Here is a 20,725-nt window from a genome sequence, read left to right as displayed (position 1 = left end):
ATTATCTGACGTTCTGGCTTCTACTTGCTCCACTCTGTTAGTGATACTCTCAATTGAGTTTTTAATTTGGTTTATCGTTTCCTTCATTTCTAGAATTATTGTTTGATTATTTTTTATAATCTCTATCTCCTGATAAAGATGCTCAACTTCTTCTTTTATCTGTTTATGTAATTCATTCTCAATGTGTTCTTTCGCTGCTTGAATTTGCTGTCTTGTATCCTCTTTAAGGTTCCATTCCATCTGTCTAAGGTGTTCCTTGAGTTCTTTATATGACCGTTTTTCTGATGACTCTAGGTCCTCTTGAATATTTAGGCTGTCCTGCATTGTTTGTACTCCTTTTCTTCCTTGCTTTCTGAAGCTGCTCATGTTACTTCTTGTTCTGTTTGACTGCTGAGTTACTGTTTACTCCTATAAATTTATTTGATGCTTGGGAGGAAAGGTATTAGAAGGGAAGGGAAGAAGTCACTAAAGAGAATGAGAGTAAGCAGGTAGAATTCAAGGAAGGGGGGATAAGATAATTGAAAAGAAATGAAAAGACAAAAGAAGAAAAAAAATAGGAAATAAAAAAAGGAAAAAAAATTAAAAAAAAATAAAAAAATTAAAAAAAATAAAAAAATTAAAATTAGAAGAAAAAAATTTAAAAAAAATTGTAAAAAAAATTAAAAAAACAGCAAGAAAAATGAAAATGAAAGAAAAACCCAAATCAAAAAAAAAAATAGAAAAGAACAAAAGAAAAAAAATTAATAAATGCAGTCTTAGAGTTTGATTAACTTCTCTTCCAGTAGGTGGCGCTGTGCCCACCAGGCCAAGTTTCTCCTTTCAATACGCGGGAACCAATCACTGTGCAGCAGCTCCTCCCAGACTGTGCGAGTCTCCAATCCTGAGTGCCTAGGGCCTCCTCTTGTGTCTAGTCACTTCCCACTTTTCCTCTAGCCAGGCCCCTCTCACGGGTGCCGCTCACCACAATACTGGCTATACGCCAGGTCTGCTGCTCCCGGGAGCCCTGTTTTCATGAACGACTGGGCACACTCTTCCAGTTTGCCATTCCCTCAGACCCTAAGTTTGTAGAGCTTGGGGCTGAGAATCCTCAGCGAATTTTACTTGCCCTCCGGTAGCCACGCCCCCGGTAGCTGGTGCAAGAGGCCTCAGCAGTCAGCCCTGGTGGGAGTGGTTGTTCCGCGCCGTGGGTTCTGCGCCACCTGATTCCCTCGGGCTGGCTATCGTGCTCACGGGAGAGCTGGGAGGGGCCCTTACGGGACAGCTGGGAGGGGCCCTTAAGGTTTCCCCGATGTGTGGAGAGGGAAGGCTAGGGAATTACACACCTGTAGCCGCAGGTTTCAATGAAGTTATCTCCTCCACCGCAGTCTGATGACGTCAGTTCTCTGCCATAGTGGTATCTCTTGCAAATGGCGACAGTTCGTTTCCCTTTGCCCGGCGACCAATGCAACGGGTGGGTCCTTACTGTCTCTCCCAAGCCCCGTTTCAAACCTGTGGCCACTACCTATGAAGGCTCGGTAGGCATTTACCTCCGTAGGATGAGAAGGGCTGACCAGTCGTTTCAGCCGGATGGATTAGTGCTGAGTCACAGCTGTTTGTCTGCGGGAAGCAGGCGAACGGGAGCTTGAATTCAGCCGATCCGGGCTCAGTGTGTGTTCTGAGCGGCCCAGACTGTTCGCCCCAGATCCACGTCAGCTCAGCATTGCCTAGTGATCCTGAGCAAACAGATTTAGGTTGTTTACGACTCCCTATGCCTGCACAGCTGAAGAGGTCAGAGACTTGATCTCTCCGCGCCTGCCGCCATGTTGGAATCCCATTAGCTTTCCTTTTCTAGTGTTTTGAACATAAAGGGATGTTGTATTTTGTCAACTGTTCTGCGTCTATGGAGATGATCATCTGGTTATTATCTTTAAGTCTATTGATGTGATGAATTACATTTATTGATTTTCATGTGTTGAACCAACCTTGCATTCCCTGGGATGAATCCCACTTGATCTTGTTGCATGATCTTTTTGATACGTTTTTGCATTCGGTTTGCCAGAATTTTATTGAGGATTTTTGCATCTATATTCATTAGAGATATTGGTCTGACGTTTTCTTTCTTTTAGGTGTCTTTGTCTGGTTTTGGAATAAGGGTGATATTGGCCTTGTAGAATGAATTTGGAAGTACTCCCTCCTTTTCTATTTCCTGAAATAGATTGTAGAGTATTGGTATTAGTTGTTCCTTAAAGGTCTTGTAAAACCATTAAAACTTGGTTGGTAATCTTTTGATGAGTTCTTCTATTTCCTCACTTGATATTGGTCTGTTTTAGTTGTGTATATTTTCCTGACTCAATCTGGGCAGGTCATATGACTCTAGGAATTTATCGATGCCTTCACTATCTTCTGTTTTATTGGAGTATAAGTTTTCAAAGTAATTTCTAGTTATCTTCTGTATTTCTTTAGTGTCTGTTGTGATATTGCCTTTTTCATCTGGTATGTTAGTAATTTGGGTTCTGTCTCTTCTATTCTTCATTAGGATGGGTAAGGATCTGTCAATCTTATTTATTTTTTCAAAGAACCAACTTTTAATTTTGTCAATTTTTTTCAATTGTTTCTTTTGTTTCGATTTCATTGATTTTAGTTCTGATTTTAATTATGTCTTGCCTTCTACTGCTTTTGCTGCTGGTTTGTTCTTCTTCTTCTAGGGCTTTGAGATGTAGTGTGAGGTCATTTATTTGTTGGCTTTTCTTTCTTTCAAGAAATGAACTCCATGCAATGAATTTTCCTCTCATTACTGCTTTCATAGTGTCCCAGAGATTTTGATATGTTGTGTCTGTGTTCTCATTTACCTCTAAGCATTTTTTAATTTCCTCCTTGATGTCTTCTGTTACCATTGTTCATTCAGTAGCATACTGTAGGAATTTTTCTTCTTTATTTTATCATTGATATTCAATTTTATTCTATTATGATCGGGTAAAATGCATGGTAGTATCTCTACTCCTTTGTATTTGCTAAGACTTGCCCTGTGGTATAATATATGGTCTATTTTTGAGAAGGATCCATGTGCTGCTGAGAAGAAAGTGTATCTGCTTGATATTGGTTGATATATTCTACATATGTCAATTAAGTCTTAAGTTATTAATTGTATTACTGAGTTCTAGAGTTTCTTTATTCAACTTTTGTTTGGAAGATTTGTCCAGTGGTGAGAGAGGTGTATTAAAATCACCCATGATTATTGTTTTGTGGTCTATTTGACTCTTGAACTTGAGAAGAGTTTGGTTGATGAACATAGCTGCACCATTGTTTGAGGCATATATATTAATAATTGTTATGTCTTGTTAGTGTATGGTTCCCTTGAGCAGTATGTAGTGTCCTTGTTTATCAATTTTGATTAACTTTAGTTTGAAGTCTACTTTATTTGATATGAGTATGGATACCTCTGCTTGCTTCCGAGGTCCATGTAAATGGTATGATTTTTCCCAACCTTTCACCTTCAATCTGTGTATGTCTTTTCCTATCAAATGGGTCTCCTGTAGGCAGCATATTGTTGGATTTTTTTTTAATCCAGTCTACTAGTCTATGTCTTTTGATTGGTGAGTTTAAGCCATTAACATTTAGGGTTAGTATTGAGATATGGTTTGTATTTCCAGTCATATTTGTTTATTTTTGTTATTTAACTTGACTTGATTTTCCTCTTTGATTAGTTTTTCCTTTAGTGTACTCCCTCCCACTGTTGGTTTTCATTGTTATTTTTCATATCCTCTTCATGAAATGGTTTGCCAAGTATGTTTTGAAGCTCTGGTTTTCTAGCTGCAAATTCTATTAACTTTTGTTTATCATGGAAGGTTTTTATTTCATCTTCAAACCTGAAGCTTAATGTTGCTGAATACAGGATTCTTGGTTGGAACCCATTATCTTTCAGTGTTTGAAATACGTTGTTCCTGGATCTTCTAGCTTTCAGAGTCTGTTGAAAGATCAGCCGTTAACCTAATTGGTTTACCCCTAAATGTAATCTTCTTCCTTTCTCTTGTAAAATTCTCTCCTTGTTCGGTATGTTGGGCATTTTCATTATAATGTGTTTTGATGTGTATCTGTTGTGATTTTGCACATTCGGTGTCCTCTAGGCTTCTAGGATATGGCTTTCCATTTCATTCTTTATATCTGGAAAGTTTTCTAATATTATCTCATTGAATAGATTGCTCATTCCTTTGGTTGCACCTCTATACCTTGCTCTATCCCAATAACTCTTAAATTTGGTCTGTTTATGGTATTCCATATTTCTTGGATGTTCTGTCATGGTTTCTTATTAGTCTCTCTGTGCTGGCTACATTCTTTTCAATATGCTTTGTCTTTGTTGTCTGATGTTCTATCTTCTAAATGGTTTACTCTGCTGTTGATACTCTCATTTGAGTTTTTAATTTGGTTCATTGTTTTTTAAAATTTCTAGGATTTCTGTTTGCTTATTTTGTATAACCTCTATCTCCCTATAGAGTTGATCTTTTGCTTCTTGGATTTGTTTATGTAATTCATTGTCAAAGTGATCTTTCATTGTCTGCATTTGTTGTCTAATGTCTTCCCTGAGACCCCAGAACATCTAAACCATGTATATCCTGAAATCTTTATCTGACATTTTTTTTTCTGCTGTAGATGTTACCTCTTCTAATGTTGTATTGTCTTGCATTGTTTGTGGTCCTTTCTTTCCTTGTCTTTTCATGTTGCTCACATTTCTTTGCAGTTTGGTGTGATTGTTGTGTTATTGTTTTTCCCCTATATATTCGTATTGCTCTTGTATATTTCCGAGATCTCTCCTTTGTGTGGAAAGACAATGTTAACAGTTCCCAGTATCAATATTACATCATCTATGAGGAAGTTTTTGTTATTAATATATTTATAGTTAGTCTCTATGTCTAGAGTGTTGGATTCAATTATTATTTAAAATATTTTCTTTAGCTTCTTAAAAGGCGTACAGTTTTCAGTGGCGTATAGAGAACTGAGGGTTGGGCGTAGGATGTTATGTTGAGGGGGAAAGATGTGAGGGTATGGGGTTAATATATCTTAGCAACTTTGGAATAGAACTCTAATGAAGGGAGTTATTAGCAGGAGAATAAACAGATGGTATTTTAGGGTACACAGGTACATGGGAGGACAATAAGAAGCATAGAAACAAACACCTATTTGCATTTAGTGAATTACACGTAGTAAAAATAATAACACTGGGAGTTTGAGAGAGGAAGAGAAGGAGGAAGACAAAGAACGAGAAAAAAAGAAGAAAAGGGGGAAAAGAGATAGAAAGGAATGAAAAGAAAAAGAAAAGAAGATAAAGATAAAAAGAAAAAAGAAAGGAGAGAAAAAGGAGGAAAAACAACACTCTTAGATTTCTGTTTTCTTCTCCTCCAGTAGGTGGTGTTGTGCAATCCAGGTTGGGTCTCTGCCCTCAGGGTGGTGGAAGCAACCCTGTGAGGAGGCTCTCCCTCACCTGCCCGGTGCCTCTCCGATTTAGGTCTCTTTGGGTTGCTCCCAGTCTCTATCCCTCTCCCCCTCCTGCCCACCAGGTCCCAATTGCGAGATCACTTGTTCACCCTGGGTGGGCGGTGCCCTGGCTGCCACATGCTCCTGATCAACTGAGTGCTATCTCTGTGCTGGTAGTCACCACGTTATCATGCTGGGGAGAGGGGGAGTTGGAAACCAGCAACCTGTTCTGTTAAATTCCCTCTGATAGTCATGCCCACCGAGAGCTGGCGAGAAAGGTTTTGAGTTATCACAGCAGGGGTGGGGGAGTTGGAGACCATGGACCTTCTCATTTGCACTCTGCTCTGATAGCCCTGCTCACCAAAAGCTGGGGAGAACTCTTCTGAGTTATCAGAGCTGGGGAGGGGGGTGGGCTGGGAACCACACACCTGTTCAGATGCCCATTGCGATGTCAGCCACACCTGCCAGAAGTTGACAGTATAGATTTTCCAAGATGGCGACCGCCCGTTTCCCGCGCCGGGTGTCCGTTGAGGTAGAGGGAGCTGGACTGTTCCTTTGCTACGCCCAGAACTCCGTCCTTGGTCCGGTGTCCTGCACTGATGCGGGTTGCAGTCTGGCGCCTTCAGCCCTGAAGGGGCAAAACCCCCTGCACCTCCATTGCCAGAAAACCACTCAAACTTCACTCAAACTCCGCTTGTCTGTGGTGCGTTCCAGCACCATGCTGCTGGCTGCTTCCATGGCAAAGAGGGACTACTGCTCCCCCCCCCCCCCCACCTGTGCTGTTCTTGAAATAATCCGCTGTTCAGGATCCTGTCACATGCTCCAAGAAGCTTAAATTCGTCAATGGGAGTCCCTGTGGGGGAACAGGTCCACCCACTCCTGGGAGTCATACACAGAGCCGCCAGTAATGGGTTCTCCTCTACTCCGCCATCTTGGAATCTAGTATGCTGTTTTTAAGTCCTTTGAGTATAGTCCGAGGAGTGGTACAGCTGGGTGGAATGGTGGTTCCATTTCCAGTTTTCTGAGGATTCTCCATACTGCTTTCCATATGGCTGTACCAATTTGCAATCTCACCAGCAATGTAAGACTGTGCCTTTTCCCCCACATCCTTGGTAACCTTTTTGTTGTTTATATTCTTAATAGCTGCCATTCTGATTGGAGTGAGATGAAATCTTAGAGTAGTTTTTTTTAAAATAACTTTATTTATTTATTTACATGTGGTGCTGAGGATCGAACCCAGTGCCTCTCACATGCTAGGCAAGCGCTCTACTGCATAGCTACAACCCCAGCCCCAAATCTTAGAATAGTTTTGAGTTGATTTTTCTAATTGCTAGAGATGTTGAACATTTTTTCATATATTTGTTGACTGATTGTATATCATCTTCTGAGAAATGTCTGTTCATTTCTTTGGCCTACTTATTGATTGGGTTATTTGTTTATTTGCTGTTAAGATTTTTGAGTTTTTTAATATATCCCAGAGATTAGTACTCTATCTGATGTGCATGTGGTAAAAATTTGCTCCCAAAATGTGGGCTCTCTATTCACTTCACTGATTATTTCTTTTGCTGAGAAGAAGCTTTTTAGTTTGAATTGGTGAAAGACCTCTACAACGAAAACTACAGAATGTTAAACAAAGAATCAAAGAAAATCTTAGTAGATGGAAAGATCTACCTTGCTCTTGGGTAGGCAGAATTAAAATTGTCAAAATGACCATATTGCCAAAAGCACTATACAGATTTAATGCAATTCCAATAAAAATCCCAATGGCATTCCTCATAGAAATAGAAAAAAAAATAGAAAAAAAGCAGTCATGAAATTCATCTGGAAAATTAAGAGACCCAGAATAGCTAAAGCTATCTTCAGCAAGAAGAGTGCAGCAGGTGGCATAACTATATACCAGACCTGAAACTATACTACAGAGCAGTAGTAACAAAAACAGCATGGTATTGGCACCAAAATAGATTGGTAGACCAATGGTACAGAATAGAGGAGGATTTTATATATATAATATATATTGCCTCTATATAATTACATATTATATATATGTAATTATATAGAGGCAAGCCTATATAATTACAGTTATGTGCATATATGTGTATATATGAAGAAGACACAATGAATTTCACTAGTAAGTGTATTATAATGTACTAGTGAAATAATAATAATGAAGAAAAAAAGGTTTGTATTATTTCTTCCTTAAATGTATAATTCACCAGTGAAACCTTCTGGCTCTGTAGGTTAATTTGTGAGAAGTATTTTACTTTGAATTGAGTTTTTTAGTAGATATGAAGTTATTCTATTTTTTAGTATTTTTATTCACTTAATGTATTATATAATTAAGGACTGGACTATGTTTTTATACTTAGGTTTGATGAAGAGTGGACAGGTTGGAAAAGCATGATGGGGGTACAAAAGTGGCTGTTATCTAATGTTGATAAATTGGGGGAAACTCAGCAATGTCTGTTCAGATTCTTCTTGGTTTCCCTATGGAATATGGAGTCAAGTGAGTTCTTTGTCTCATGAATTCAAGGGATGAGATTCATGGACAGGAGAAGGTGAAAAGAAAGTATAAGAATTTATTAAAGTAAACCAGATTAAAGCTCCCATGGTGATAGAGGGAAGGTGAGAGTGACCTTTCTGCTCTTGCTGTTGTCTCACATGCTAAGGTGCTGTATTTTGGGGTAGCATTTCCTAAAGTTCATCAGTCTTATCATGAGACTGCATAATAAATATATTATTTATTTTTAAATATTTTTAAAACTGAATACAACAGCATTTCCTGCAAGTATTGAAGTGAGAATAGGTGGTTGATTACAGGTCTTCATCAAAAATTGTGGAATTGTTAAGTGAATGAGTAGGATTGAGTTTGAACTTACAGTGTAAAATTTTGAAATTATAAATTAGGAAAGAATTCTTACATCTACTCTTCTGCAATGCATTAAAAATCTAACATGCTGTTTTTTTTGTAAAGAAAGATGGCAAGCATAGAGACTTGGGATCGTTTCATTAAATGTCAGCATTCTTCTCCTTTCTCTTCCCTTTGTGGCATTTAAGAAAGCACTAACTACCAGGTGGTCTGTGAGTGAAGCATAATCCACTTATCTAAAGACTTGTATTCTTTCAGCTTTTTGAAATAAAAAAAAAGTATATGACAAAGAGATCATGTTGGATCTAATGTGGAAAGGAGCAGCATAATTGATATTTAATGAAGAAATTTTGACTGTATCATAACACCGCTTATTCAACATTTTGAAGTCTGTTCTTCATAAAAGGCTTCCCACTTTATTCTAGCACTTAAGTGTAGTGAAAATGGATGACAACAAAGTAATTTTAAGCATGAAGGAGTGTACACATGGAGATATGAACTTGGAAAATGTAACACTTCCATAAATGAACTCAGTGATTTTTGTTTTTTTCTTGTTTAAGCATCTCTGAGAAGACAGTGTCAGGTGCAGGTTTAGATGATGAGATGAAGTTAGTGTAAAATATTTTCATCTCTAGAGGACAGCTGAGTCAGCAACACTGAGGATGCATTGGGTACTTCTAATCTTATTCTGGGTATGTGTGATAGATTGCAAGGAACAGTTCGAGGCAATTAGAGAAAAAACAATATTATGAAGGAAGAAATGCTCATTTTTATTTAAAAAATAATCTGAAGCAAGTTTATGAAGGAAGAAATGCTCATGTTTATTTAAAAAATAATATGAAGCAAGTTTATTTATTTTACATTAGCTTAGGATATCCAGAGCCTTTTGAGGCCACCGTAGCATATTTTCATGCAGACTGACATCTCTGGAGATAAATAAAATTTAAGGTTTAAATAACTGAAATAATTTTTATTAGCACATATGATGTCATGATGAATAGATTTTTCTGAAAAATATATTACTGCTTATTAAGGAGATTTTTCAACTCTAATTTTAAAAAGTTGTTGTTTAGTTGTTGGGGCATCTGTCCTGAAAATACATACTGAATTTTATATTTACTTCAAAAGAAATCACTTTTTCCCATTTGTATGTGTGGTGAATATCATATATGGTACATGGATATGGTACATGAATATGGTACATGGATATGGTACATGAAGTCTTCTGAATTTATATATAAATAAGTATGGCAGATGAGGCTGGTTCTCAATAGATAGTAGCAAGTAAGTCCCAGAAGGAGTCACTATATCTCTTAAATCCATAGTTTACTTATTATAAAATAAGAGTGTGGGTTAATAATGTTCTGAAGTCTTCCATCTCTAAAATTGTGCCATTGAAATTAGTGAGTTACATGAAAGATTTTTAGTACAAATAATTCCATGACTGTTACAGTTGAGTTAATTTAGAATATAGGCTTATTTATAGTCTCTGTGTTTTGGTAGTGTTCATAGTAAGGGTACAATGTTTAAAATATAATCCTTCCAAAGGATCTCTGTTTCATCTTGTGTTAATAAGGAAATATGTAAAAGTCACTATTATATAAGGAATCACATGATAAATACCAAATGAAAAGAATATGCATAATGTTATCAAAGGAAAGACCATGAAATAAGTAGACCATAAAGTAACATAGAAAGGTAAATCAAAATATTAATGATTTGGTCCTGATTCTAGGCATGAGGTGGTCTCCTGTTCTGCCATTTGATAATTCTGTCTGTGAGCCTCTGCTTCTTCATCTATTTGTTCAACAAACATTTCTTATCTATTCTGTGACAAATTGCTTTTTAAATGTTGGGGATACAGTGGTGATAAACACCAAAGAGGTCCCTTTTCATGGAGCTTGCATTCTCTCAACAGAAGGAGGATACAAGGAAGGGACAGACAGGGAACCAAATGGCAAAATAGTGGGTAGTAATAGAATGCTATGGATACTTTATGTTGATTGGGTAGTCCAGGAAGGCCTTCCTGAAGCAGTGCTATTTAAATGTCTGGAAGTCTGAATGACAAGAAGAAACCATATATAGGAAGATCCAGGGAAGGCCTTGCAAAGGTTCAGCTAATGCTAAAGTCCTAAAGTTTTTTGTTTTGGCAGTACTGGTTTTGGAATCCAGAACCTTGTGCATGCTAGGCAATCATTCTACCACTGAACTACATGCTTGGCCCTGCTTTTAATTTTATTTTGAGACAGGATCTCACTATGTTGCCCAGACTGCCCTCAAACTTGTGATCTTCTTTTCTCAGTCTTCCAAGTAATTGCAGGGGGATTGCAGGCATGCAACCACCATGCCTAACTGTGAACATCCTAAAATATGAACATGCTTGGGTTGTTGTCAGAATTGAATATTTGTTATCATTTTTATTTCCATTATCATTACCTCTTCAAGAAGATGTACACTAGATGTAGCACTAGAATAGGGTGTGGAAGCCACTTGTACTTCTTCCTTGCTGAATGTCACTTGCATATTGTACCTTAGGTTAGACTGTCTCATGCCTTAAAGTGTTTTATATCAAGTAGCAGCATAAAACAACAAATAATGCATCTGTAGCACTTTCTGTGTATTCAGCATTGTTCCAGGTACTTTACGTCTATGTTGTGTCTGACTAGGAACAGGATTTAGATTCAGACAAGGGAGAATTCTCAAGAAAACAAGAGAAAAAGGGAAGTTAGAATTAAGAAAGAGGAGTTAAAATGCCAAAGTGAAAGAAAATGAGACTACAGATGAAGGGTTAAGGGGAAGGAAAGACTCCCACCACCTTTTTTTTTTTTTTTTTTTGGTGTCTGATATTGAACCCAGGGGCCGTTTACCATTGAGCTATTCCCCCAGTTCTTTTTCATTTTGAGACAGGGTTTTTGTTAAGTTGCTGAGGGTCTGAAACTGGCTTTGATCTTGCAATCTCCTGCCTCAGCCTCCCAAGTTAACTGGGATTATAGTGTGAACCACCATGCTAGGCTAAGACTTTTCTCTTGAGAAATTTGTTCTCCAAATGCCATCTTCCTGTCTTTTGTTTCTAGACAGTGGAATAGTTTGGAGGGAGGAGGTTGCTTGTTAGAACAGGATAGGTTCCAGGTTATGATAAAAGTTATAACAATCTTACCTGTTCTCAGAAGTTCCTGTGACTTTACTGTCTGTAAACGAAAATGCACTTCAGTCTTCTCCAGGAGTATTAGAGTCCAGCTGGTGTTAGAAGTAGCTGTCTTTCTTACACTTTTTTTCCCTATCTCAGTTCTCCTAAAAGCTTGATTTTGAGTTCTGCACTAAGTATAGTTTTAATGTTAAACCCTTTCCACCAAATCTCTTCTTTGCTTTTGGGTATCTCAATATTCCTTTAGTTGTGTTACTGGACCTAGATCAGGCTGATTGCTGCTCAAAAGCCAATATATGGGAGGTGAGATTGATGGGAAGGAAATCAGGTTTATTCTAGGGCCAGTACCCCTGAAGGTGGAGAGGGCCATCTTCCTCAGATTTCTATCTTTGGGAACTAAGGGAAGAACCGGGCCTTTCTAGGGGGGAAAGGAGGAAGGGGTGGGCAGTGGGCAGGACAACTACCTGATAAGGCAGAATCTTCATTCAAGACATTTCTCTGTGTTGTGTGTGTTCTCCTCCCCCCCCCCCCACCTGCCCCCATGGAACATTGTGATTGACTTTTTAGATTTTGGATTGGATTTTTTATATATATTTGAAACACTAATGCCTACTGTTCAGAATCTTTACAGTGAGATCCAGGAATCTGGACTTATTTATTTATTTATTTATTTGAAACAGTGTCCCACTGTTTCCCAGTCTAGTCTTGATCCTAATTCCTCAGCTTCCTGAGAGCTGGGAATACAGGTATACATCCCCATAGCTGTCAGGCAAGGTTTTAAAAGATCTCCAATGACTCAGATAATGCTGAATTGAGAAGTACGGTCTTGAAGAAATCTTGTTTTTAACAAAAATCTATATAAACTATATAATAGAATCAGATAGTCTAAGCTGCACACAAAATCACATGAATACACACACACACACACACACACACACAATTCCTTATATTTCCTTCTTAACAGGTAAAGATAAAAAGAAAGTCAGTGCTAAACAGAATTGCTAACCTAGCCAAAAAACAAAATGACTTTTATACCCTTTAATTTTCCTAAAATATAAGTGTTCCACCACCTTGTTATTTTTTTATCTTCATCTTTGTGCGTATAAAACATTTACTATTATTATTCGGTTACTCTTGGTTATTCATCAAGTTAATACATTTTATTTAAATAGGTTTAAATCAACATGTACCTCCAAAAGGGAATTTTCCTTTTATGCTTTTTAAAATTTTTAAGAAGTTACTTTTTAAGGAGTACTTTTTAATAGAAATAAGAGTTGGTCTCCAACTGTAATGGGGTGCTCTTTCAGGAGTTGCCCTTGGCAGAGTTACTTTTGCTTCCTATTCCTCTGCCCAGCTTTCTAAATTATAATGAAAGTGTGTACCCAAATGATTAAGATGTTAACTGCTAAACAATCTTTCTTCAGAATTGCAGAATGCACAACATCTGAATATTTTCAGAACATCAGAATGTGTAACACTCCTTCATATTATTTCAACTAACACAAAGCATACAAATTGCTATGATGTTTAACACATAGAAAAATAGTGTTTGTAACTAGCCCCCAGGAGGCTAGTTGCATTGTGATGAATCTTTGTAACTTAGTCACATTTATTGAGTGCCTGTCATGTCACTAAATTGATGAATTTTAATATGAACAATGCAATTTATTCTGTAATTACAGATTTTTAAAATTTATCTAATAATAACTTAATACTGAAAATAAAAACAAATTAATGAAGAAATACATTATTTGAAGCCCATTTGCTATGTACATTATTTAGGTTCTATATGAGATCAAAGTAGCATACAATTTCCTTATATTTGCTTCTGAACAGGTAAAGATAAAAAGAAGGTCAATGCTAAACAGAACTGCTAACCTAGCCAAAACCAAAAAAGATTTGGACTGGTGCTGTGGCTCAGCAGTAGAGTGCTCGCCTGGCATGTGGGAGGCCCTGGGTTCAATCCTCAGCACCACATAAAAATAAACAAAATAAAGGCATGCTGTCCATCTACAACTACAAAATAAAAATTAAAAAAAGTATCAGAGATTTTATTTGTATAGGAAATAGTTTTATTTCTTCCATTATCCCATCTCCTCCTCTCCCTTCCCCTCCCCTCTCTTTTTCTTTCCCTCCCTCCTTCCCTCCTTCCCTAGCCCTCCTTGTCTTGGTGTACTGGCCAGGACTTCCACTGAATGTTGCAGAGGAGTGTCACCTTAACAATAAGTGTCGGGTTTTGCTCATCTCAGGAGGAAAGTATTCAATATTTCACCATTATGTATGATGTTAGTTGTAAGTTTTTTGTTAGTTACCATTTAATAAGATGGTAAAGTTCCCTTATATTCCTGGTTCACTGAAAGGTTTTAACTGGAACGAATGACGATTTTCTTCAAATGCTTTTCATACATCAGTTGATACGATCATGTGGTTTTTCTTCTTTCGTCCCAATCTTTTCATTCCCCAAATAAAATCTCTGGTTGTGACACATTTTTATATGTGTTTGTAAAATTGAATGTGTAGAAGTTTTCATTTTCAGAAGGATTTTAACTACATATTCAATTTTGTTCACTAGATATTTTTTAGGTTATCTGTTTCTTTTTGGGTAGAGTGGATAGTTAGTGACATTTAAGGAATTTGTCCAATTAATAGGCAGAATTTATTATCCTTTTGATGTTTATGGTGTCTGTAGTGATATCCACTTTTTTGTGTCTTTTTTTTCTTTGTCACTGTTAAGGGAGCCTTCTCAATTTATTCATTCTTTCAAAGAACTGTTTTTGATTTCATTGATTTAAAAATTTTCTTTTCCCAATTTTATTTATCTTGTTATCTTTATTTCCTTCCTTCTGCTTACTTTGTTTTTTTTTTTTAACTTCTTTTTCTAGTTTCTTTAGATGAAAGTTGAGGTATTGAGTTTTTTTTAACATTTATTTATTTATTTTTTTTAGTTTTAGGAGGACACAATATCTTTATTTTACATTTATGTGGTGCTGAGGATTGAACCCTGTGCTTCATGCATGCCAGGCGAGCACTCTACCACTGAGCCAGAACCCCAGGCCCGCCCCCGCCCCAATTGAGTTTTTGATGTTTTTTTGGTAACATTTTATAGCTCTAAATGTCCCCATGTGTATTATTTAGATATATCCCACTGGTTTTGTTATTTTATTTTCATATTTTGATTAGTCCAAAATATTTTATAATTTGAACATTCCCCTTTGGCTTTTTTTTAATCCTTGGATTATTAAAAGTGTGTTTCATTTCTAAGTATTTGGGAATTTTTTAGATATATTACTGTTACTGATTTCCAATTTTATTCTGGCCACTGAACATATTTTTCATGATTTTAATTTTTGAACCTTTTATTGTTTTATAACCCAGGAAGTGTTTTATTTTGGTGAATGTTTCATGTGCATTTAAAAAGAATGTTTTCTGCTCTTCTTAGGTAGAGTGATATGTAAATTTGAGGTTCTATTGATGATGCTGCTCAATTCTTTTATAACCTTGCTGAATTTTTGTGCTTTTTCTTTTGATTACTATAAGAGGAATGTTGGAAGTCTTTCTTATAAAATTGGAATTGTGTGGTCGCTTCATTTCTGTCAATTTTTGCTTCATATATTTGTGACTCTGTTGTTAGGTGCATACACTTGGAGGATTCGTAAATATCCTTGTTGAATTGATCCTTTTTAACATTGTGTAATGTCTTTTATCCTTAGTGATTTCTTGTCTTGCTTGGTAGTCTAGTCTCTTTGGCTCTTTTTTGATTTGTATTTTTTAAGCCTTAGTTCTCGTGTTCCAACAAAAGAAATTTCAAGCCAGACATCAAAATCCAGGCAAGGAGCTTTATTATAAGTGAAAATATAGTAAGGCTCACTCTCAAGAGAGAGTAGGTTGTCTCCAAGCAGAGAATGAAAAAGGGAACAGTGATGTCTCCACATTTATTACCATTTGATGTTTGCCTTGAGAACCTTCTACACTCTGCCAACCTGTATGTCAGGTGGTAAAGTTTTTGACCCTAGTTTGTCCTCTCAGGTCATGGTGGCCATCCTATTCAGGGGTGCTCATCTGCAAGTCAGTCCTATGTCACTGTGGACATTGGTCAGAATGTGGCTGGTCAGAATTTAACCTTAGTGCACCGGCACTACTAAAGAAACCTCTCTTCTGAGATATATGGAGATACCTATGGCCATAAATCCTAGCTTTATAGTGACCTCAGTAGACCCTGTCAGGAGTTGGTCCCATTAATCCTTCTTTCTTGACATATTTCTTTAATTGGTTCCCTTTGTTTCCACCTGTTCATTCTCAAGGTTTGTGTATGTGGTGTTTTTATGAAAGCCATCTAATTATACATTTGACTTCAAAGTAACTTAAAAAAACCTGTGACCTTGCCATTTATTTCTCTGCTCATTACTACTATCTAACATGTCCATAAATTTTCTCATTTTACTTTTAACTTACCTATATTATTATATTTAGTGTGAGTTTTTTTTGAGACAATATAATTGATTCTTATTTTCCTTTAATTGGTATGTGTAGGCCATTTAATTTAATATAGTTATTGATATGTTTGCATGTAAGTCTTCCATTTTATTATGTATTTTTAGCTTGTTTCCTGCTTTTCATTTCTGTTTTCACCTTCCCTGTTATTATCTGGATTATTCAAACATTTTGCAAGTATTTCATCTTTTCTGTATTTCTTTTTATGGTTCTTTTAATGGTTCACTATGAATTGAGTCCTCTGTTTCTGGAGTATAGTAGAAATATAGCAATAATTTGGTTGCTTTAAACTTAACCACTTAACTTTTCATGACTATCTTTTTAAAAATATATTTTAATGTGGTGCTGAGGATCGAACCCAATGCCCCACACATGCCACGCGAGCGCACTACCACTTGAGTCACATCCTGAGCCCCTCATGACTGTCTTTTATTTCTCTAATTGCTGTGTACTGGGACAATTTTAACTTTTATTATTTGAAGTGATTTTAAAGATATACTTGAAAACTGACTGTCATTCAAGATTAATTCTTGAAAACAGTTAATAATTAAAATTGTTATATTTTTGTAACTTTAAATGTAGTACAGTAAAGATAATTGTATTTCTGTATATACCTATATTCTTATTTTGTGTCTTTTAGATTATAGTATGGTGCTGTAAACATAATAATAATGAATTTCTTCCAAATTCTTCTGTGAACTTCAAAAGTGTCATACCTAACCACCTTTTTTAAAAAAAATATTTATTTTTTAGTTGGACACAATAATTTTATTTTGTGTATTTTTATGTGGTGCTGAGGATCGAACCCAGGGCCTCGAACATGCTAGGCAAGCGCTCTATCGCTGAGCCACAACCCCAGCCCATACCTAACCTTTACAGTTTGGAGGAATAGTGGTGATATTTCTGTGTTATTGATACAGATACTATGACTCAACACAGTAATTTGTCTAGTTTCACACATCAGACTGCAAGTGAAGTTTGAGTTCAGACTCCAGGTCTTTTTGATCCCAAATCCATGCGTTTTACCATTTTTCTGGTCATTTATTTCACATACATTTACTGTATGTCATGTACCACCTAATTTTTTATTGAAAACAACACAGTCCTTGCCCTTATTGTTCTTACTGTCTTGTGGATGCGATAGATATTAAACAAATAAGTCTAAAAATAAGTGTGTAATTATTTTGTTGTAAGTGCAATGTAGGCAAAGGACAGAGTTTGATGAGAATCAAAAACATAAAGAACTTAGCTTAGGTTGGGAATAGAGGTCTGGAAAATTTCTTTGAAGAAGTAACATTGGAGGTTAGAATCTGGGATGGATGGGAGTGAGCAAAGAGTGGAAGAAAAACTATTAGCAGAGGAAAAAGATGCCCTAAGACCTTGAGTTAGGAAGGATTTTAAAGGGTTGAAGGAGCTGAAGCAAGACAGGTCAGTGGACTGCAATGTGGTGTTAGACTGGGCAGAGATAGAGCTGGAAGGAGAGGTGGGGTGGTTTGTCCAGGGCAGTGTGGGCCTTGTGAAGGTGAGTTCATTGACAGTTGGCTTCATTTTCTCTCCATTTAGAATGCAGACTGTTTATAAGGTAAACACTACTTCCATGAATTAGTGAATATTGAAGTTGATATCTTTTATCTCTATATGAGATAGTTTCAAGACCCCCGTGTGCTTATTTGTCCTACAGCCTGTGGTATCTCAAGTTTTTCTAATGAAAAGAAATTGAGTTCTCTCAAAATAGTTAGTAGGTTTCATTGTGTTGGTTAAAATAATGCTAAGGGAACAATACATTTGGAATGTCATGTGAAGAATAATGAACTTTAAATGTTTTCTCAATTTTAGACATGCTGTAGATAAACAGGATGTACTGCTCTAAATTTTAGCTTTTTTAAAAATGAGTTATTGAAATACTTCTCTTTCAGTATTTTCTTTAAATTTCTAATATTTACATGGTTATATCTTTCTCAGTCTGAGGGAAAAGGCCATACCACTGCTGGAGATGTGATATATGAGGTGGTGAGTCTACAGCGGGAGTCTGACAAGGAGGAACCCATCACTCCTACTAGTGGAGGGGGTCCCTTGTCACCCCAGGAGGATGAAGCCGAAGAGGGTAAGAAGCTGGACTTACTCATTACCTCTTTAGTAATTGCTTTTCCTATGATCTTCAGAAGTGGGCATGTATATGGATGTGTGTGTGTGTGTGTGTGTGTGTGTGTGTGTGTGTGTGTTTGTGTGTGTATTGCACTGTCCCCAGTGCCACTTATGCAACTATTTAAGTTGACACTTTGCTGGTTTGCTTCCTATTTTACTTCAAGTATTTTTGAAGAATTTAATGAGAAGTTTCAAATTTTCTCAAGTATTTCTAGATCCTCACTGATATATGTTCTACTTCATGTTTGACATTATTCAGTTCTGGCTTGATTTTTGTATACTACCTATTCCTTATTATTCACTATTTTGAAATAGCATGCTCTTTGTTCTTTTTACTACATGGATGCTACGAGGAGATGCTAACCCACCTCAGGAGAGTCACACAGCCTTTGGCTCCATGCACAGGACACTTTTTAAAATAGGAATTAGGGGTATATGACAGATCTTTACTTTAGGTGCTTATATTATCTGCCTATGGGATAGAATTTACCAATAGTGAATTTATGATTTATACCATCTTTGAAAAAGATCTTAGAATTCTTAGTCTTTTGCTAGATGAAATTATTCCTGTTTTTTCATTGTCATAAAAGTAATAGCTGTTTTTGGTTAATATTTACTGAATGTTTAGAATCTGCAAGGTATCATTTTAAGTGTTTCAAATGTGTTAACTTATTTAGTTCTTAATGTCCTACAAGTATTCTTTTTTTTTTTTTTTTTCACTGTTAACCGTTTTATTATGGAGAAAGAAAACAGATAAAAATCAGTCAAGGGAAGAAGCCAATTGGGTGGAGTCCAGGAGGGTCCCTAATATGCACCCTCCATTGTCTTCTCCCAGTGAAGCTGTGGGGCATGTTACTTTCCCAGCATCAGTGTGTGACCAGATCTTGGGGAGCTCAAGCAGGCCTTAGCGTCCAGAGTTGTTTTGTGCTCTTGTGTTGTGTTGTTGTTTTCTAGAGCTTCATCACACTCTACTGACATGGCCTAACTTTAGAAATCTGCAGGATTGATTTTCTATGGCTTTGAAGTTCCCAAGCAAAGACTCCCATGAGACAGGACATTCCAGTGGTTTAGAGCACACCACCCAGTAGCTGAGGGCAAAGGCCAGCCATGCCTTTAAATATCATTAATTCTTTGCTGTCCTTGCTCTCAGGAGTGTGCTCCAGAGGCAGCACATTCGGTTAACACACCACCATTCAGTCAGCAAATGATAACCAAGCTCGAGTTATGTGGCATGAAACTTGCTGGAGACAACACAGTGACACACACTAATATGGCAGTATGTAAAAATGTGATGTGTAACCGATGTGATTCTGCAATCTGTATTTGGGGTAAAAATGGGAGTTCATAACCCAATTGATTCTAATCTGTGAAATATGATTTGTCATAAGCTTTGTAATGTTGTGAACATCCAATTAAAAAAAAAAAAAGAAATTGCCAGGTATGATGGCATATGCCTGTAATCCCAGTGACTCAGGAGGCTGAGGCAGGAGGATCACAAGTTTGAGGTCAGTCTCAGCAACTTAGCAAGGCCTTAAGAAACTTAGTGAGATCCTGTCTCAAAATAAAAAAATAAAAAGGGCTGAGGATGTGGCTCCATGGTTAAACATTCCTGGGTTCACTCTTCAACATACATTAAAAAAAAAGTCTTTGAAACCTGCAGTGATTCCCTAGGTAGCCATCTGGACCCCCAGGGGAAAGTAACTGTGGGCAGTGTGAGCAACTCAGTGTGGACCTTTCCTGTTCATTCCAGGCTCAGACCCAGGAGTAGGGGGTCAGAGACATGTGAGAAGACCCTGTGTGACAGCTTCAGTCTTCTCCAGGACTTAAGGGCATGTGTGTCCCTGGCTGACTTGGTGACTGCTGGTCTAGGTTGTCAGGCTCTACAAGTATTCTTTATCAACTTGGTTTTAGGGATGAGGAACAGAGGCACAGAGAGCATTAAGTCACTTGCTTATGTCACTTGGCTGGAATTGGCAAAGCTGAGATCTGAACCCAGGCTGTGTGTTCTGACATTGACATTTATAATTACCATTTTATTTTTCCAAGTTATTCAAATGACTAAAACATACAAGCAACTCTCTTTAAACTCAGGTAAAATATTCACACAATAGCAAATTAACCATTTAAAAGTGTATGATTCAGTGGAATTTAGAAATTCATGATGTTGAGAAACCATCACTTCTAATGTCAAAACATTTTCATCACCAAAGAAATAAATACCACACCTAAGAAGTCACACCTTGTTACCCCCTTTCCTTTGTCCTCAGATACCTCTAATTTGCTTTCTATATTTGTGGGCTTACCTATTCTGGGCAATTTATATGAATGGAATCATACAAAATATGACCCTTTGTGTCTGGCTTTTTTCACTTTCCTTAATATTTTTGAGGTTTGTCCTTGTTGGTACATGTTATAGTAAGTAGCAGTATTTCATTCCTTTTTATATTCAATTGTATAGATATACACACTTTCTTCTTTTTTTCAACTGATGGGCATTTGAGTCGTTGTACCAGTTAACAGTTGTAAATAATATGGTAATATTTGTGTACAAGTATTTCTTTGAATACTTGTTTTCTTTTTTTTTCTTTTTCTTATTATTTAAAACATTACATAGCTCATGATATATCATC

General features: G+C 36.8%; 1 protein-coding gene across 6 annotated transcripts in view; it reads left to right on the top strand.

The window, feature by feature from the left end:
• The window catches only part of RABGAP1L (RAB GTPase activating protein 1 like), a 647,569-nt gene that overhangs the window by 108,308 nt on the left and 518,536 nt on the right, over window positions 1–20,725 (top strand). For all 6 annotated transcript variants that reach the window (XR_014022598.1, XM_081298896.1, XM_081298894.1 and 3 more), the window contains one exon: window positions 17,913–18,054. Coding sequence is in view for 5 of the 6 variants with exons in the window: in XM_081298896.1 (XP_081155022.1) it covers window positions 17,913–18,054 (142 nt within the window). In the remaining variant the exon portion in view is untranslated. The remainder of the gene's footprint in view (window positions 1–17,912; window positions 18,055–20,725) is intronic.

This window comes from Spermophilus citellus, assembly GCF_964194105.1.
Source record: "Spermophilus citellus genome assembly, chromosome: 6".
In the NCBI taxonomy this organism is placed as follows: Eukaryota; Metazoa; Chordata; class Mammalia; order Rodentia; family Sciuridae; genus Spermophilus; species Spermophilus citellus.
The sequence above is the reverse complement of the archived record's forward strand: the minus strand, read 5'-3'. Positions and strand labels throughout refer to the sequence as shown.